This window comes from Panthera tigris, chromosome B3, assembly GCF_018350195.1.
Source record: "Panthera tigris isolate Pti1 chromosome B3, P.tigris_Pti1_mat1.1, whole genome shotgun sequence".
NCBI lineage: Eukaryota > Metazoa > Chordata > Mammalia > Carnivora > Felidae > Panthera > Panthera tigris.
This window is the reverse complement of record NC_056665.1, coordinates 109,213,320-109,233,008: the sequence shown is the minus strand read 5'-3', so window position 1 is coordinate 109,233,008 and position 19,689 is coordinate 109,213,320. Positions and strand designations below refer to the sequence as shown.

The 19,689-nt window shown below is 40.1% G+C and overlaps 1 protein-coding gene across 3 annotated transcripts in view; it reads left to right on the top strand.

Moving 5' to 3' along the window:
- PPP2R5E (protein phosphatase 2 regulatory subunit B'epsilon) overlaps positions 1 to 16,379 on the top strand; it is a 149,058-nt gene extending 132,679 nt beyond the window's left edge. For 2 of the 3 annotated variants that reach the window (XM_042989856.1, XM_042989855.1), the window contains exons 11-14: positions 1,327 to 1,446; positions 6,138 to 6,265; positions 8,309 to 8,410; positions 13,383 to 16,379. In XM_042989856.1, the coding sequence (XP_042845790.1) occupies positions 1,327 to 1,446; positions 6,138 to 6,265; positions 8,309 to 8,410; positions 13,383 to 13,482 (450 nt within the window). In that variant the 3' untranslated portion in view covers positions 13,483 to 16,379. The remainder of the gene's footprint in view (positions 1 to 1,326; positions 1,447 to 6,137; positions 6,266 to 8,308; positions 8,411 to 13,382) is intronic. The other variant, XM_042989858.1, reaches the window with a different exon arrangement.
- The last annotated feature ends 3,310 nt before the right edge of the window (positions 16,380 to 19,689 follow it).

Below are 19,689 nucleotides of genomic sequence, written 5' to 3'. Positions count from 1 at the left end.
TACAGACCTCTAGTTCCAGCTCTTCAGAAGTGGCCCTGGAAATCCCTGACCTTCAGTCGTTTGTACTTTTGCTAAGACCTAACCAGCCATGTGCCCTGTGAGGAGGTTGTAGGGGAGGAAGTCTCTTAGCTTAGCTGTGAGCCTCGCTGGGTGCCAGACCTGCACTCACTCTTCTATAGAAACCATGTGGAAAATGGCCCAGCAGGAAAGGTCATCTGTTAGCTTGACATTTTGGGAGACTTGGGGGAGAACTCCTCTATGTGTCTTGACAAATGGCAAGAGTCAGCTGCCTACTTTGTATTACTTTTAACAGAAATACCCTCCTTTTCAAATCAGTTTCAATTCTCCAAAACCCTACTTTATACAATTTCAAGAAGTCATCTGACTTTTTAATACCTGTTAGACAAAATTAAACTGTACATTGCTGTCCAGATGCACCTGAAGATTTGAAAACGTTGTCATATGTCGTATTTTAATTGCATAGTTAATTTTTTTTAAGGTAATTATTTTTCCGTGCCTAAATGGGTAACTCTTTTTTATTTCTCTGTAAGTTTTCCGTTGTATTTAAAACAGTCGACTGTGCTATTGATTTGGCTCCATTTTGTGATCTAAAAGCTCAGTTTCTTGAGACACATAGTGCCGAGGCTGAGACTCGTTGTGCTTTATGGTGGGCAGTTGTGCGCGCTTACGTGTGTGTTGTACGTAAGTGTGTGGAGGCGAGGAGATGGGCTCAGTGCGTGCTAATGGGATTAAAATGGTACCTGCATGGGGGTGAAGCTGCTCATTTGTGTCTCTCCGTCTCTGTTAACTGGTGAATCCTACGGGAGCACCTAGCACGTAGCAGGGGCTGAAACACTTAGCAGATACCTGCATGCGCCACTGTGGACCTTTGTTCATCATGCAGGAGGACCGCTTTTCCCACTGTTTGAAAAATAAGAGTAGGGAGGCAGATGCTAGCTAGGTGAGAGCAAAAGAGGGGAGAGCCCCAGGGACACTGCTGTTTCCCAAGGGCCCTGCCGCCACATGTAAGTGCCCCCTCCCCCTCCCCCTCCCCCCCCTTTCTGGGTTAGATGTAGCACATAGAGGAATTTTTCCAAAGTAAATGGAATCATATTTTCAAAGCTATAGGGACTTTGCTTTTCATACGTACCCTCTGGTGAATTCTTTATGAAGTGAACATCTAACGTAAGACAATGCCTAATTTTTTCCTGTTTGGTTTTATGTGTAAATTTTTCTTAAAACATTACAAACTCTCATGACTCCTCATCATTCATTTGGATTTTTTAACGAAGTACCTGAGGTTTTGCGTTTTGTATGTACTTACAGGTCATGTTCCTTGGGGAGCTGGAAGAAATATTGGATGTGATCGAACCCTCCCAGTTTGTTAAAATCCAAGAACCTTTGTTTAAACAAATTGCCAAATGTGTATCTAGCCCCCATTTTCAGGTTAGTAATAGAGGATGAGCCAGAGTGGCCTGTGCAACATATGTTATTTGGTAAAATTTTATTTGTATTGAAAGAAATGTAATGGACACTAGCTACCTGTTGTTTTTTATTTGCTATTTTCTCCTATGATAATAATTTTAATAATGACCTCCTCTATGTTGAACACCTGTAATAGGACAGCCACCGTGATGATGCTTTCTGTCTAGTGACTTCAGTGTTCATGATCACTCTGCAAGGAGGGCATTACGAGTTTTACAGATGTGAACACTGAAGTTCGAAGTGGTAAAGTAATTTGTCTCCAGTAAAATGGCTGAGTAAGGGGTGGACTGGTAGGGTTCCTGCAGAGTGTAAGAGAGAATGCGAAATAAAGCTTAAGAGACAGAACACACACATTCTGTACTGTGCTAGATGCTTTACGTGCATTCTTTGTAAACTTCAAATTATCCTACGGGGCTCTCCCCACCCCCTCACCCTCCCTGCCTGCTGTGTTCTAGAAGAAAAAATTGAAATTCAGAGAATGATTTGCTCAGGGCCCCGAGTTCATAAGCAGGTGAGTCCCTTCAGTGTAGCTTCTTGTGAACGTTGGTGACCTTCCCGTGGCACCACTCTGCCTCCTTGTGGCCACTCTGGGGGAATCACAGGGAAGCGAACCCAGCCACCTTTTCCTCAACTGGGCCCATTGCCACAGTGCTGCAGAACCCACACAAGAGGGAAGGGGTGACCTGGAGCGAAAACATGTTAGGTTTTATGCCCTTTCACTGTTTCACCAAGGTCCAAATCACAGACCTTGAAGATTGACTGTTTAGGTGCTGCCTGTTGACCGGAACAGATTGTTCAGATTGTAGCTGGTAGCACAGAATCACACACTGTTAACATGGTAGACTCGATGGTGAACTTTTCCCCTGAGCTGTCGGTATCCTGAGTAGGTAGGAGACAATTGGCTATAGTTGTCGTTTTAATTTTTGACCCAAAGACATGTTAGCATGTTAAGGCAATGATCTTGTGACACTCTAGCAATTATACCACAAAGCCAACCCAGAGAAAAAAAAAGTGGAAGCCATTTATATGAACCGTTACGTTGCATTCAGATGATACAACACATGTCCAGATAAACAAACCAAAACACAATTGCAGGATACTGTGTCGGTGTTTGCATATTACGCATGGCCTGAGTGCTCAGGCTTCTGGATTGTCTAGCTTACTTTTCAGTTTTCATCAGGACGTTCGACATTGTGGAAAGCAAGGACCAGAACTGACTGACACACACACTCATATTCTCTCTCTCTCTCTCTCTCTCTCTCTCTCTCTCTCTCTCTCTCTCTCTCTCCCCCCCCCCCCTTTTTTCTTTTTTCTACCCCCCCCCCCCCCCCCCGCAAATGTCTTTTAAGATCACCAGGGAGCCTTAAATGATGCTCAGAAGCTTTAGAAAGGAGACAGTGTCTAGTCAGCTACTGCTATGTCCATTCAGGCTTCTGTAACAAAGTACCACAGACTGGGTGGCTAACGAACAGGAGAAATTTATTTCTATGTTTCTGGAGGCCGGAAGTGTGAGATCAGGGTACCGGCGCAGTTGAGTGAGGCCTCTCTTCGGAGTTGCAGATTTCTTGTATCCTTACTTATCAGTGCTATTGTATAAGCACTAACCCCATTCATGAGGGCTCCATTCTTACAACATTAAGTACCTTTCAAAGGCCCCCTGTACTCATACCATCGTCTTTGGGGGTTAGGATCTCAACATATGAGTTTTGTGGGGACACAGGCATTCAGATCACAGGAGGCTTCTATAACAAAACACCACAGACCATGTGGCTTAAACCACAGAAATGTATTTCTCACAGTTGTGGAGGCTGGAAGTCTGAGATCAGAGTGTCGGCCTGGCCTGCTTCTGGTGAGGGCTCCCTTTCTGGCCTGCAGATGGCTGGCTGCCTTCTTGCTGTGTCCTCACATGGCCTTTCTTTGGTGTGTGTGTGAGGAGAGAGAAGATCTCTCTCTTCCTCCTCTTAAGACCACCAAGCCTATTGGATTAGGACCCCGCCCTTATGACTTCTTTTAACCTTAAGTACCTCCTAAAAGTCCTGTCTCCAAATACACCCACACTGAGGGTTAGAGCTTCAACATATGAATTTGGCCGGGGGGAGGGGGGGGTTGGTGGGGGGAGGCAGTGTAGTCCATAACAGAAAGAAAAAATAATTCAAAATTATTTGACAGAAGTAAGACTTAGAACTAAAGAAAGAAGGACAGTAAAGAGGTTCTTCTTTTTCTTTCTTTTCTTTTTTTTTTTTATTTTTAAAATGTTTATTTATTTTGAGATAGAGTGCGTACTTGCACACGAGCTGGGGAGGGGCAGAGAGAGGGAGAGAGACAGAATTCCAGGTGGGCTCCGTGTTGTCAGCGCAGAGTCCGACTCAGGGCTCGATCTCACAAACCATGAGATCATGGCCTGAGCTGAAACCAAGAGCCGGACGTTTAACCAACTGAGACACCCAGGTGCCCCAAAGAGGTTCTTATTTATTCATTTCCTAAGTGTTGCTTGGTGTATCCAGCAAACATTTTTCAAGCGCCACTGTGTGTAGTCACATGCCTTTCACTACTTGCCCACCGTGTGGCATGGAGGTCAGACGGCTCCCACTAGAGACCACTCCATGTGCAAGGAGGACCGTGGGTCCCAGGAAACTAGTGGTTCTGTCCTAGTGTTAGACATGCTAATTTTTGCTTTGCATAAGCATTGCCTTTCCTCTTTAAGGGGCTTTGCTGGATACTGACTTTCTGTAAGTGATTTTGCATAGTAACACATACATCCATTAAAATACTTGTTAGCATTAAGTAGCAGGTAAACATTAGACTTGTAATTGGATGTAGGAAAATCCTAGGTTTCTCCTTCTGTACCAGCATACTCTGGTGGGCTCTTTAAAAGTTCTTCCCTTTGGTTGTAAGTTTCAGAGCAGCCTCAACTCCGTTCCTCCTCTTGTCCTTGGCTCTGCCTGCCTCAGCCACGCCTTATGCTTCATGGTTTCTAGACCCATCGTCCATGTTAGCACTTCTGCTGTCCTTTCCTGTGATTCCCTCCGCCTGGAATGCCTTATCCTTCTTTGCTTCATCCTTCAGATCCCCATTTAGATGCTACCGCCTGTGTTACATTGCTGCTACTCCTCCTCTCCCTCAGGTCATCCAGATCGTTCATTCCACTCTTTCCTCGGGCTCTTTGTTTCTTCTTTATCGGTACAGCATCTATCACGGGTTACATAGGATAGGCCCGTAGATCCCCCTTCCCCTGCTGGCATATGAGCTCCAAGGGGATAACAGAGTAAAGAAGTTAAGAGCAGGGACTTTGGAACCTGCCACTTGCTAGCCATGTGGATTTGAGGCAATGGCTTATATACTCTGGGCTCTATTTTCCTCATTTGCAAAATGGAAATGATGGCGCTTGTGCCATCGTGAGGTCATGAGGATTCAATAAGGTCGTGTGTGTGTGAAACACGTAGCACGGTGCCTGGCATGTACTAAATATTCAATAATGACTGTCTTCTTTGTACTCTCAGGGTCTAGTGCCTCATGAGGCCCGGGATTTTTTTTTGAAGCAAGTTGAATAATGTAAATGGAAAGGCTTAATTTCTCAGAGTCTATTGGTGGGTACATCTTGTACCATTTCATTAAATTATTAAATTTAAATTTAATGTAAATTTAATTCATTAAATTAGAATGTAATTTTTTAATCCCTCTGAATGAAAGAAGCCACTCTTTTTTTCTTTTTCTCCAACTCTAAAAAGCACCCTTGTCAAGATTTTAGCCTTTTTGAGATTTGGGGTTTGGTTATTCTTATTTTAGGTTCCTTTTGAGATTGTTTAGGTTATTTTTTTTGCCTTCCTTTGAATTCATAGAGTCCATTGGCTAGCATGGTGGTCAGAGAAAAGGGACCTGACATAGCAAGCAGGCATCTGCATAGCCAGTGTCCCTAAGTCCAGGAACTGAGTGACTTTCTCCTGGCTGATGTAGTTCAAAGGAAGGGACCAGAAATAAACTGTGGAAAGAGTGTGGTCACGAGCCTGGAGTCCCAGTGCTCACCATTTACTGGCAATGTGAGCTTGCCAGGTTGTTAGCCTCTCTGAGACTCAGTGTCTCCATCTCTGCAAGGAGCACATGACCTTACTCCTCGGACGGTGGCAAGGATGGGACGCCCTGTGTGCAGTGTTGGCACAGTGGCTGGGCCAGGGGACGAGCTGAGCAAATGTGACTGGCCTGCGGGGACGGGCAGCTGGGTGTTTCTCAGCAGCTGGTGGCCGAATGTCAGCCACGTGCCGGGCCCTGGGGTTGGTCTGAAGTGTGTAGGATGAAAGAAGGGAGCCAGAAGAGAGTTGAAGACTTGGGGAAGGCAGTGTGCATTAGAGAGGAAAGGTGTTTGGAGTGTTGGGAGGGAAGATGTGAGCTCAGATGAAATGGGCAGTATTGAAGGAGAATACAGAGAAATAATAGGTAGGGAAACTTTTTTCCTTCCCCTAATTGATGAACCTTTTGGGAACTCTCTAAAAGATTTGAAATCCACAACAATGTAAAGTGTGATTAATACTTAATTTCACATTTGATTGAATGATATAAAAATAGTCTTAAAATATTTTTGTTTGGAGAGATTTTAATTTTGTTTTATCTGTCTTTTTTGCTCTCTTAATATTTTCTTTTTCTTTTCCTTTTTAAAGGTGGCAGAAAGGGCACTGTATTATTGGAATAATGAATACATCATGAGTTTGATAGAAGAAAACTCGAATGTCATCCTTCCCATCATGTTTTCCAGTCTTTATAGGATTTCAAAAGAACATTGGAATCCGTAGGTTTTCAGTTTCTCCCCTCTTCTTCCTATTCTTCCTCCTCGCCCTTCCCTCTCTCCCTCCCTCTTTCTCTTTTGCTTAATAAAGTCTTGCCATGTGCCAGATGCTGTGCCTGTTGGTGAAGACAGATATGTGAAAACTCCTGTCTTTTAGAAATTCACTAACTGGTTGGGGAGACCCACAAGTAAACATATTTTATAAAACAGTGTTTTTTAAGTGCAGTTACATTAAAATCTCTGCTTCCATGAGGGGCTCCTGACTTGTCTGTGAATGTAGCAGAGCTTTTTTGGGGGTGGTCTGAAGTGAGAGGAGAGGGTTGCTGACATTAACGAGGGGGTAATGCTCAAAAGGATTCTTAAAGCAATGTGGCAGGTGGATGGGACGGGGAAGCCCTTTCATAGTGAGTCTCATCATCACATTAAAAGGCACAAACACATAAAAAGCACCTGTCAGGTTCTGAAACCTGTAAGTTTGGGAGGGCTAAATTACCAGGTCTTTTGGGGAGGTGGCTAGAAGATGGGGTGAAAAGGGAGAGTTCACCCCCCCCCCCCCCCCCATGAACCTTCACCAGTGGATGGTAAGGAAATACCAAGGAGTCCTAAGGAGGAAAGTGCTTTGAATTGATTTGCATTTTAGCACCATCCATTTCTTAAAAACCCAAGTCTGTCATTACAAATGTTCTCTAGGAAGACAAGTTTAAAATCACTGAAGGAGATGTTTAACATCTAGTCCTATGAAGGTTAAAGCATTCTGTATTTGAATGGCTTTACATGTGTCTCTGGAATAGAAAGAAAATTTAGTGTGGTATTAGATATTAGTAAGATGTAATTAAGTATATTCCTAGTATGCGTTTAGAAGTTTTGCATACAACTGTAAAATATTACATTTCTTATTTTTCAAATTTGCCAAATTTTGTTATTAAAACTCATAAAAATAAAGAACTGGTAAATAATTCTCATTATGCAGGTAGTCTCTTGGGGACGTAGAGAGTGGTTTTGGCAAGTGTCTGTAGCTGCTCAGTGTACTGTATTTGGCTCTTCTCCATCACTATCCATTGTATGTGAGAAGGTCATTTCCCTCAACAGAAGGGAGCTTAAGTTTTCCTTTTAATAGGCACAGGGCAGAACGACACAGCAGGTACATTTATGTTTTGGAACATCAAACCCACGGTTTTTTTGACCTATGGCCTGACTTTTACCAGTGCCTTCTTCAGTGGTGTTGGTAGCAGATTTGTTGCAAAACAGAAGTAATGGGCATTTTTGCAAAGGGCAGTGCTGTTTAGACTCTAGTCTGAAGATATCAAGCCCATCATGGGCATAGTCCTGAAGATGTCAAGAGCTTATTCTTCCACTTGATGAATCTATGTGCCGCCATTTTGGCCATTTAGCTATGTTCCACAGCTAACGGCAGCCATCACCAGCTTGCCGGTCACCTCAGCGACACATGTGTTGGGTTGGCGAGGGAACTTAGCAGGAGTGAATGGACCGAACCAGATCACAAATAGAAACTCAACTCATTAAACTGTCCAACTTACAGGGGTTCGGCATCCTGTCTTTGAATATGAATAACATACATATTTGTTTCCATGAGAACAGCTTTTGATTTTGATGAATTATGTATATTATCACTTTAAAAATAAAGTTCTGTGCAAATTCTGGTCTCTAAGGTTAGTCCTACCACAGGTGCTCCTTTTTAGGGTGAAGTTGCTTTATTTTTATTCTTGCCTTTGTATTAAATGAAGTCAACAAGTGCCCACAGACAAGTCTATTCTGGGTACCAATAATTAGAAGGGCAGAATTAGATTTTTCTTTCTCTAATCCTGCCAACCCCTCCGAAAGATATCTTGCCCGGAACAGTGAAGAATGGAACTCTCTTGGTGTGGAAATGAACTGTAGGTCGTTTCTAGTTGTGGCAACTGAAAAGGGATGGAGATTTTGCAGTACAAGGAGCTCATTCAGACACAGGTTCCGCTTTCCCTCTTTCCATGCAGCTCCCATTATGTAAGACTAACCAACGTGTTCTCTTGTCTCTGTGCTTCCCAGGGCTATCGTGGCGCTAGTGTATAATGTGTTGAAGGCATTTATGGAGATGAACAGCACCATGTTTGATGAGCTGACAGCCACATACAAGTCAGATCGTCAGCGGTAACTTTTTAAAGCTTTTTTGTCAGCTGTGCACAAAACTGTTGAATTCTCTCCTTGCTCTTTGTCGCAGTTGCCCGATCGCACCCGAAATCATAAGCAACACACTTTTATTTCTTTCTGTGTTCACTTTTGCATGCTCATTTGCTGTGTCTTTATTGGTGTGCCACTAGGGAGCAAAGGGTCAGTTTGAGAAAGGCTGCTTTCCTCCTTCCCTTCAGTCATGTGTCTCTTCTACCTCAGAGTTAAGGGCCTGGCATGTAACTGGTATTTCGGGCCCATTTAAGGAATCCATCAGGTAGTTTGCCATCCGGGTTCACTCCCATTATTTGAGCTAGAATTGGGCAGATCTTGTATACTTCACTCCAGCAAGAGGGGTGAGGCACCATTTTTGTTTAGCTCTTTGGCCCAGAACTTACTTTCTGCTCTAGAACACAACAAATTCATTAGGATGTAAAGGACAGTGAAAAGAACATGGAGGTGAAGAGTCTGGTATTATGCAAATTTTGAAATGTTTGCGACCAAAAGGGAGCAAAAACCAGTTGAATTCTTTACATAAATGCTTATGGATTAGTAAAGCCTTTCTTGATTTCATTTATATGTGATTTTTCAACTTCATTATTTCTTGTTCAACATGTCCGACCTTCTAAAAGAGTTTGTCTTGGTCCGTTTGGTTTGCTCTAACAAAATACCACATACGGGTGTTTTATGGGTAGCTTATAAACAACAGAAATGTATTTCTCTGAGTTCTGGAGGCAGGAAGCCAAGATTATGGTGCCAGCATGGTAGATAAGGGCCCTCATTTCTGATTCATAGCCAGCACCTTCTCACTGTGTCTTCACATGATAGAAGGGACAGGGAATCTCTGTGGGATCTTTTTTACAAGGTCACTAATACCTTTCAAGAGGGCCCCACCTTCATGACCTAATCTTCTCCCCAGAGGCTAGCTACTGAACCCATCACCTTTGAAGGTGAGGATCTCAACCTAAGAATTTTGGGCAGGATGGGATGCAAATATTCAGATCTTGACATCGATATACTTGGAGAACTTGAGGAAGGTCTAGAGAGCTTGTTAGTAGTTGGGCTTCTGGTTTCGCTTTGATCCAGAAGCAAATGTCAGCTTTGTATAGTATGGACTTTGTATACTATGGACTTTAGAAGATCCCAGGGGTGTGTACGAGCATTCAGACCCAAGACCTTGCTGAACCTCCTGAACAGAGCTATGTGTGGTTCCCTTGCTTCTTTGCTTTGCCTGATTTTGCATGTGTTACTTGCATTTTACTGATAAAAAGAGCAATGAGGGGAAAGGTTTGGTGGCGGGGCAGAGGACTATCATAGTGATTTTTTAAAAAAAATTACCAGGATGTGGTTATATTGAAAAGCAAATTTAATTATGGAATATGGCAAGTGGTTTGCCTGTAGGCAGAAGAGGCTGGGGTATTTTATACAATATTGGGATAAATATCACTTATGGGATATGTTGTGCCATATTTGTAATTTAAGGAACTTTCAATTTAACTGTTTACAGTTGTTGTAAATTATTACGTTTATAACCCTCCTTGGCTCAAACTCTTAAAGTCTTTATTTAAAAGTGTTATTTAAGTAGAGGAAATAAAGGGCACATTCTCATACTGTGGCGTACCATTAAAGAGTGTGTTTTACATAATGTCCTTTTCTTTTATAGCAACTGAAAACCCGTAGTTATTATCCTCTTTCAATAAGGATGAAAGAAAAATCTGTAGAATCCCATTAAGAGAAATAAAGACCTTATTTCTAAAATATTCAAATTGAATTAAATTAATTCATATGTATTGAATTTTGGTAGCTTATCATTTAAACTAAATAGACCAAATCCTTGAAAAAGATACCTATTGACCAAGGGGCCCAGGAATAGACTTGGTGAAGTTGATTCTGAAGATCTGGTGTATTAGAGTGACTTACCATGAGTGGACTTTAAAAAAAAAAAAAAATTTTTTTTAACCTTTATTTGTTTTTGAGAGAGAAAGACAGAGCACGAGTGGGGAAGGGGCAGAGAGAGAGAGGGAGGCACAGAATCTGAAACCGGCTCCAGGCTCTGAGCTGTCAGCAGAGAGCCCGATGCGAGGCTCGAACTCGGAAACGGCAAGATCATGACCTGAGCCGAAGTCGGTCGCTTAACCAGGCGCCCCGGACTTTTTTTTAATGAAAGAAGGACTTTTTTAAAGTAAGGGTAATGTTTTGTTAAACGATCAATAGAAGATTGTACTGAATAGATGGAAACATTGGCTGCTCCCTGGATGTGAGACTAGGGAAAGGGAAGAAAGAGATTTATTTGGTACTGTTAGAGAAGAGCTAAATGGAAGAGTTTACTTCTGGATGGCACCAAGTTTAAGTGTTTCAGTTTAGATAAATTTTTTAAGTATTACAAACCTGGAAATGGTGAGTGGAAGAAATAACTAGCGTTGTTATATGCATATGCTAACATTAGTGCGATGTGAAATTGAAATTGGAAGAGAATTTGACAGTAATCCTAGCATGACAGTATGGTTAAGCTTTAAAATTCCCACCTACAGGGAGAGAAAAAAGTAGGAAAGAATGGAATGACAGTAAACTACATCAGAAATATTTAGAATATTTGAAGGTAAAGTTGTCAGTATAAAAGATGTATAATAAGCATAAAACTCAACTGGAAGAAAGCTCCACAGGACAAATTGTATTGAATGCCATAAAACTTTTATTTTTTTTTAACGTTTATTTATTTATTTTTGAGAGACCAAGAGAAAGTGTGAGCAGGGGAGGGGCAGAGAGAGAGGGAGACACAGAATCCAAAGTAGGCTCCGGCTCTGAGCTGTCAGCACAGAGCCTGACCCGGGGCTCAAACCCATGAACCGTGAGATTGTGACCTAAGCCAAAGTTGGATGCTTAACCGACTGAGCCACCCAGGCGCCCCAGCCATAAAACTCTTGATCACAGATGTGAATGAAATGCTTCAGGAACAAGATGATGGGTGTTTTAATGATGTCAGCACTTAATTTAAAGTTCAAATTAGGACAATGTGAACCTAACATATGTTTAACCTGTGTTTTAGTCAGAGAAAGTTCCTGGGACCCCTGGGTGGCCCATGGTTTTGTGGGTTCCAGCCCTGCGTCGGGCTTTGTGCACTGAACCTGAGGAGCCTAATAGGAATTCTTTCTCTCTCTCTCTCTCTCTCTCTCTCTCTCTCTCTCTCTCTCTCTCTCTCTTTCTCTCTCTCTGCCCCTCTTCTGCTCACACACACTCTCTCAAAATAAATAAATAATTTTAAAAATTAAAAAGTTCCTAAACCCTTGCTTAACACCTTTTTCCCCCTCCAAATGAAAAGGCATCAGTGTTCTATGGTAACATTTATTTAGACCTAATATTATTCCTAAACCTTACTGAAAAACCAAAAATGATTAATTTACCAAACAGCTTACTTACAGTTAAGAATTTGGAATTCATGATTGGAGGATCATCTAATCTAGTCTCTATTGCCCTGCAGATATAATTCTTAGAGTCAAAATTACCGGAAAGAGACCTGTTGGAAAAATTGTTATGCCCATTGGAATTCATATTGTGCAGATTGTATTTGAAACAGCTGACACTAGTCATAGTATAAAGGCCTAAATTATCAAAATATTAATTATGAAATGATAATATTAATTATTATACTACAGAATCAAATATTTCCTCAAGACTAGTGGAATGAGAATATAAAATTAAGTACTTCTAGAGATTGGGGTTAATTTGTATGGCCGTAGATATCAAATACTTTTTTAAAACTTGGGGATGACGTTAAAAAATATGAGGCATTGGAATTATATACAGCTTTCACTTAACCTGTGTGGATTTCCCTGAGTGCATACTGTACTGTAACTGAGGTTAAGGCCTGGCTAGCTAAGGTGGCACAGGGACCATATCCCCATGGCTGAGATGGCAGGGCCCCCATTTTCAGGAAGGATCAGATTCACAACTCTTACCTGAGTCTGCTGTTTACTGGTTCATCACAGTATGAGAAAGCTAGGGATAGCGGTGGATTATTTTTAATAAATGGGAATGTACTTAATTTACGGTATAGTCCTATATTCCTTGATTTTGTGTTTTCTATCTGGTTGATGTTAAAATTAACATCCTTTCTTTTATCAAAATACGGTGATATAAAAGGTCCTTGGCAAAAAAAAATTTGTTGATCCTATTTTGGACATCCAGTTTTTTAGTAAAATTTATCAAATTTACCAGTCAAATTGGTATTGAGCCAAATTTGAAGGCTTGGAACATTAAACATTTGATTCATGATACTGTCAACGAAGTTCCTTCCAGACCGTTACAACTCAAGTCACAAAAAAAAGAACATTTTATTTGGTTGTATATATAGGTATAGAATAAGTTAATAACATGGATTTTGTGGTTGATTAATACTTGCAAGAACAAGATTCTGCTAAAGGATTTACTACACATGGTGTAGGGAAAATAGATAATAATAAAGGGAAAGTATATTTTCTTGACCTACTACTTTCTCTGCATCAGTATCATCCCTAGCATCCCTTTTGAGAAACTCTTTGGAGGCAAAGAGAAAATTAGATTTTAACTAGATCCCCAATAAAAATCGCTTAATGCGTCTTTGGATCTTTAAGATAATGGATACGTAGAAGTGACCTCTATTTTTGTTTCTTGGTCATTTTGAAGTTAACTTTCATTGTTAGGCTAAGTAAAAACGAATATTAATTTGAAATCTTAAAATAGTCTTGTCATCTCTTGCTCAGTACATTAATACAACGTTTCTGTGTATGTAAGTATGAAGAAAAAAAAAAAAAAAAGCAAGAGAAAAACCGAAATGAAGAAATACCCACAAGCTTAATACCAAACTTTTCAAAGACTACTTCTAAAATACACATGGGGGAAGAGTAGGGGCAGTTACGGTTAGGTAATCTTTTCAGACTTTCCTAGTTGTTTACCTTGTATTCTGTTTTCTCCCCAGTGAGAAAAAGAAAGAAAAGGAACGTGAAGAATTGTGGAAAAAACTGGAGGATCTGGAATTAAAGAGAGGTCTTAGACGTGATGGCATAATTCCAACTTAACAGAAATAACGACAGCAGCATCACTAACCTGTGGAGTCACACATTTATGTAGTAGAAGATGGGAGGAACAGTTTTCTGTATTGTGCACCTTTGCAGTAGATTTCACATTTGTTTCATTATTACAACAGCACTGTATATACCTGTCTCTAAGTAAAGGAAAAAAAAAAAAAAAAAGGACTTCAGTCCAACGTTTGGACAGTAGATGGACTTCTCAGAACTTTGCAAACATAATCATTGTTCTAACCCTCTTTAAAAAAAAAAAAAACACAAAAAAACAAAAAACAGTCTTCAGAGATCTGTTGATGAAATTGCTATGTTAAAATTCTATTATCAGGAGTTCCTTATTTATCCTTAGCAGAGAGTATGAAACAATTTTCAAATGTGAACAATCTTAAATTTAGCTTGTCTTTCTGCTAAGCTGTTAAATGTATTTATAGTAATGGAAGAAAAAAAAAACTGTCATTTCCTTATCAATTTGTATAACATCCTCCTCTGGATAACTTGACTGTAATTTAACATCTTTTCCTTTTGCACATCTTCATGAGTTGAATGTCCATGTGGAAGGGGACCATGAATTGTGAAGGTCCCTGGTAAAAGTTTTGTTTACTGGAGTGAACATCTTTCCAGTAACCAGGTAGTCCTGGTACTCCTTTAGTTTTAAAATTAGGAGTAAAAGAGAAGAGGTGATAAACATAGTAGGGAAGGGAATTTTGGGTTCATGCATCCAGTTTATGGTGGATCCAAATCAATGTCTTGAATCCTTTGAAAACAGGTACTGGGACATCATAGGCTTCAGTACCTGACCAGTATTAGTTGCATCCATCATTGAACACACATACCAGAGATGTTTGAGAAATGTCAGAAAACATCCTTGTGGACCATTTTGTAATAAGAAAGACAAACACTAAACAGTACAACCATGAGATCGATCACCAGGATTGTGAATCTAATTGGGAAGAGAGTTGAGCAAACAGCTTGGACTGTTTGGAGTTGTTGCCTTACTTTTTAATATGTATTTATAAAGTATTCCAGCAAAAGAGGATGTAGCCTCTGGGAAAAAACAAACATATTACAGTGTTTTTTGTAGATTCTCGTTCTATATCTCATCATAGCGCCAGCCCTGTTTTTAGCCAGAAAGGATTCAGGATAAACATTATTATGCATTCTGAATTGGATGCATATTCCTAACTACTGTATTTGTTACCAAAAGTGGTTCTACAAATGCTACTGAAAAAAAAAAATCTGGAAATCCCTAATGTCCTGAGTATTAATAATAAAGTTTAAAAATGCTTTTATATCAAAGGTGCATTGTGACCAAATTGTTTAAGAAAAAAACAAAAAATTTAGGGCTGTATTATAGATCTATACCTTATTGGCTCTCTGCTTTGTATTTAAAAGAGGAATCTTACTACATCTTGGGGAGATAAGATGCTGATGAAATTTGTGTCCAGTATGTACTTAACCCGATGCGGTTGCATTATTATGTACTGAAAGATACGTGTTTTGGAATTTATTTTCAGGATGCTTTTGCTTGTTATGGACGTGGCAGCAGTGAGTTGATAATCCTAAACCTTCACCTCCAGCAGTATTCGTGGCATAGGGCTGATTCTGTGTTCATGTATTGAATTGTGATAGTAGGAAACATGAACATATGAAATGTTGTTGCTCTTAATAGAAATATAATATCAATATGGACTTGTATATTTTCTTCCTTCCACTTAAATATAAAGTAGAATATGCAGTTTTATCGTTTCCAAGAAAAAAAGGAAAATAAAAGCCGCTGACCTTTCTCCCCTATTAAGTGTTTCAGGATTATCAGGTCACAGTTTGTGCGTAAAAAAGTCTGCTAATTATGGATATTGTCATCTCAGTAACTTTGTAAAACAAAAACAAAACTTGGCTATGTTAATTCTGAAAAAGAAACAGCAGTAAAAGAGTCATATGCAACACCCAACACAACATGGTTTAATTGAATGAAGATTTTTTTTTTTTTTTTTTTTTTTTTTTTAAAGAACATTAATGGGGATTCAATGTAAAGCTGGCAGAGGCTGCTGAAATGAAACAACTTACTTTAAAAGTGCTGGAGCAAAGGTGCAAGTTCAAACACTAAAGATAAAAAATAAATTTGTAACAAATCATCTCCTTTAGCTCTTTTGATTTGAGCCCCGTTAGTTTTGAGTCTGCATTACATTTGTTTTTGACAGTATAAACTTGTTTGCCATTAATTCATCTTTTTAGATAGAGGACGTTTAAAATCCCTGGTTCATGAACTCTCTGCCCATTACAACGGAATGCAGTCATTTGCGATGAGAAAAACGAGGATCCTGTCGTGCACCTCTCCCTGCCTCCGAGCAAAGGTGAGGACTGCACAGATACCCTTGATGTTAAATCTGGACGTTGACCATTCCAAACTGAGAAGAACAAAGCCGAATTTTAGACATATGTACAGAAGCAATTATAAATTTATGTCTAAAATGTATAGGGCAACTTCTGAGAAGAAACGCTGTCTTTCCTTTTTTAAACCGAAAGTGACAATGTGACATCTGTCATGTTGTGTCCGGTGGCGCAGAGTAACCGAGGTGACCTGACTGTTGCACTCTGTGACATAGTTAAGGCCGTACTTGCTGCATTCACAGCAGCCCCCTCTCTCTGTCCTTTCCCACATTTCTGCTGTTGTTGCAGCCTGACTTAATTGTGACAAATGCATCTTTGTGTTCTATTTTGTTGGCTTCATAATTTCCAGAACTATATATAAATATATTTTTTAAATAGCAAATATTGTAGTTAGTGAGTGACGATCACTCCAGCCTCATCCCTACCATATTGGTTTCAGGGATAGGATAAAGAGTGTCTTTGGAAGAAAAAAAAAAAAACAAAAAACAAAAAACGAAATCAAACCAAACCCTGTGGTTTTAGAATGATGCCGAGGTCTTAGGCTGTGGGCCTAGAACAACCATGTGAGTGAACTGACCCATCTCATACTTTGAATCAAGCATGCATTCCTTTTCTCGTTGTGCAAGTGGTCCCCAGTTGTTTCCCTCCCGTGTTGCGTTTTTGTTCCTTTAAATTTTATTATATTTTGCTCTCCCTGACATCTGACTGTTTTTTATAAAAAATAAAATAAAATAAAAAATAAAAAAAGTAAGAAGTAACTAATACCCTCGATGCCGCTGGATACTCACAAGCAGGGTTATGCTCCTTCATCTTGGGCTTGCTTGCCTAAATGGAAGGGTTTAATTTATTTTGTACCTCCTTCTATGCGTGGGACAGTCCAGGAAAGAGCCAGGAATTGCTTGTAATTGCACCTGCTATACAGGAATGTATAGCCCTAGGCTCAATCACACTATGGAAAGAAAAAAAAAAAAAGTATATTTAGAGCTTTAAAAGCTTTTTTATTTTTTTGTGGGGATCGGGGGGTGGGAAAGGGAAGATGTATGGATGTTACTGGCATTTTTAAGTCTTCAGAGTTTTTCTGTGTTTTTTTTCCCCCTTCTGTTTTGTCCTTTGCCTTTAATTAGGTGCACTGAGCTGGCCCAGGAAATGAAGAGATTCTCTCTTTTGATGCTATTACCAATGTTATCACAAAGTTGTGTCACCTGTAGCAGAAAGGTGGCACCAGACATGATCAGTGGTGTTTTATTTGCACATCAATATTTTTATTTTTATATTCTGGCTCAGCTGCTTCTCTGAGTGAAGTTAAGGAGTGACCCACAAAGGATTTTTGTAGTAGGCATATTGGCAATGTGTTTTATATTTCTCAGTATTTAATTTTGAAAATCTAAAAGGATTGTGCATCTTGAGAGAAAGTTGAGCAAATTTTGATCTAGTGGAATGTTAATTTGTGCTGCTTCCTGTGCACGATAGCAGCAGTAATCTCTCTCTTGGAAATAAACATCCCAGTTTATGATGTCTATGAATATAGGTTTCCTTTTCTTCCCTTCCTCCTTCCCACCCTTCCCCCCGCCCCGCCCTGCCTCCTTCCTGCCTTCCTTCCCTTCTACCTTCTCCGTTCCCTCCCTTCCTTCTCTTTCTTTACTTTTTTTTTTTTTGAAATCACTTATTGTAAATAAGTTGTAATCCAGACCTCATGTATCAATGGGGAACTTTCAAATATAAATATTACCAATACATTTTCTGGTTGTTGTCTGATTTTTGATTGAGGTCTCGTGAGAATGACATATCCATTGGTTTTCGTTTGAAAATTTCACTTTAGCCTCATCAATCTTTTGGTATTGTAGTATTCTATTGTTTTAGCAGGAGAGGGCAGCAAAAGTTTATGTTCCCTGTTAGAAATGCCGTGGTTCATATTGGTTTTCAATTTAATTGTGCGTGTGTGTGTGTGTATGTGTGTGTGTTTAAAACAGCATCTGTTTGTCGGCAGAGGTAAAAATGAAACATTTTTGATATGAAAAGTTGCATACGAAAATTATAGACTGGTTTAACCAGACAGTGAAGACTTCTGATCCACATCAAAGTTCAAATGCCACAAAACAATCTTCCAGCTCTGGCTAAAATATGCTACTTCCTTTTCAAACACAACGAAATGCAAGCTGAGTCTGAAACACTTGGAATTTAAGATGCTTTCTTTGAACATGATTTACTTTCTTCAGAGTGGTAACAGAAACAAAAATGAAGGTGCTCCCAAAGAGAAATGTAACCTTCCCCTTTCACAGCCATTTGAGAGGCTCTGTACTGTGGGTGCATCCTAATAAAGCAGCGAAGAGTTTTCAGGTGCCTGGCGGTGTGTGTGTGTTTGTTTCTGTCCTCCGTGGCCATTTGAACCATACAAATAACAGATTTGATCCGCTTAGTTATGAGGCAGTGGGGTTGGTATGTTCAGGCTTTCATCTTGAGATGATTAGGGGGATGTAATGTTGGGCAGTGGTCCAGCGTCTTTTGCTTTATGGGCAAACTACTCCAAAACTGAGTGGCATGGTCCAGCAGTTCATTGTTTCATTCACAAGTCTACAGTTTGGGTGAGCTTGGCAAGGGCATCTTGTCTCTGCTCCTCAAGTGTCGACTTGGGTTTATCAAGTGGGGCAGGAGAATTCACTTCCAACGTGGCTGGGACTCACATGGCTGGCAAGTTGGTGCTGGTGGTTGGCTTCGGGGTCAGCCAGAGGCCTCAGTTCTTCAAGACATGGGCCTTCTTGGGCTTCCTTATAGGGTGGCAACTGGGTTCTAAAAACAATTATTCTAAGAGACAGGAAATGTAAATTGCCAATTCTTTGAGGCCTGTGCCCAAAGACCGTCATGGCATCACTTCTGACGTATTTTATTGGCCAAGGAGTCACGGGGTCTGCTCAGAATCAAGTGCAGGGGACATAGACCTCACTGTGATGTGACAAGAGGGGTGTCCTCTTTAATCAACCATGGGATACTTTGTGAAGCATTTGATTTCGATGTGATCTGCTCTCTTGGCTAATGAAATCAGATTTGGAACTATGTGGAGTTAGTTAATGTTTCATGTTCAGATTTGGGGACGGAAAAATCCTTGTAAATTCAGCAATTTTATATTTCAAAACATAACCATTTGTAACATCTAAAGATCACCCTGTTGGTAAGTTACAAGGAAAAGAAACTGGTAAAGAATTTTAGGGTTCAAAGAAATCTAAGTTGATTTCAATGAAATATCTAATTCTTTGTATAATATTGCCTCCTGCCTGTAAATAAATATTTATAATAATGGAGGCAAAGTAATATACAGTCCAATTCCTGTTTCCCAGATCTTTATATAATAGTGTGTCTTGTTAGGGATGCCTGGGTGGCTCAGTTGGTTAAGCATCTGACTTCGGCTCAGGTCATGATCTCGTGGTTCATGGGTTTGAGCCCTGCCTCGGGCTCTGTGCTGACAGCTCGGAGCCTGGAGCCTGCTTCGGAATCTGTGACTCCCCTACCCAGCTCATGCTCTGTCTCTGTCTCTCAAAAAATAGATAAATGTTAAAAAAAGAAAATCGTGTGTCCTGTTGTTTCTATTAGATCAAGTTCACATTAGATTTGTTTTTAACAGGGACTAAACTATGGGATAGCTAGGGGAATTCAATTTTTTTTCAGTGATACATGTTCATGACATAATTCCTTAAAAAGGCAGATTAAAAAAAAAAAAAGTTGTATAGCTGCTCCTCAAACCTAAAAGTCTGCTACAAGATGGGCATTTGTGGATTGATTGGACCAGCGTGTTTTGATTGGCTCTGTTCATGGTCTCGC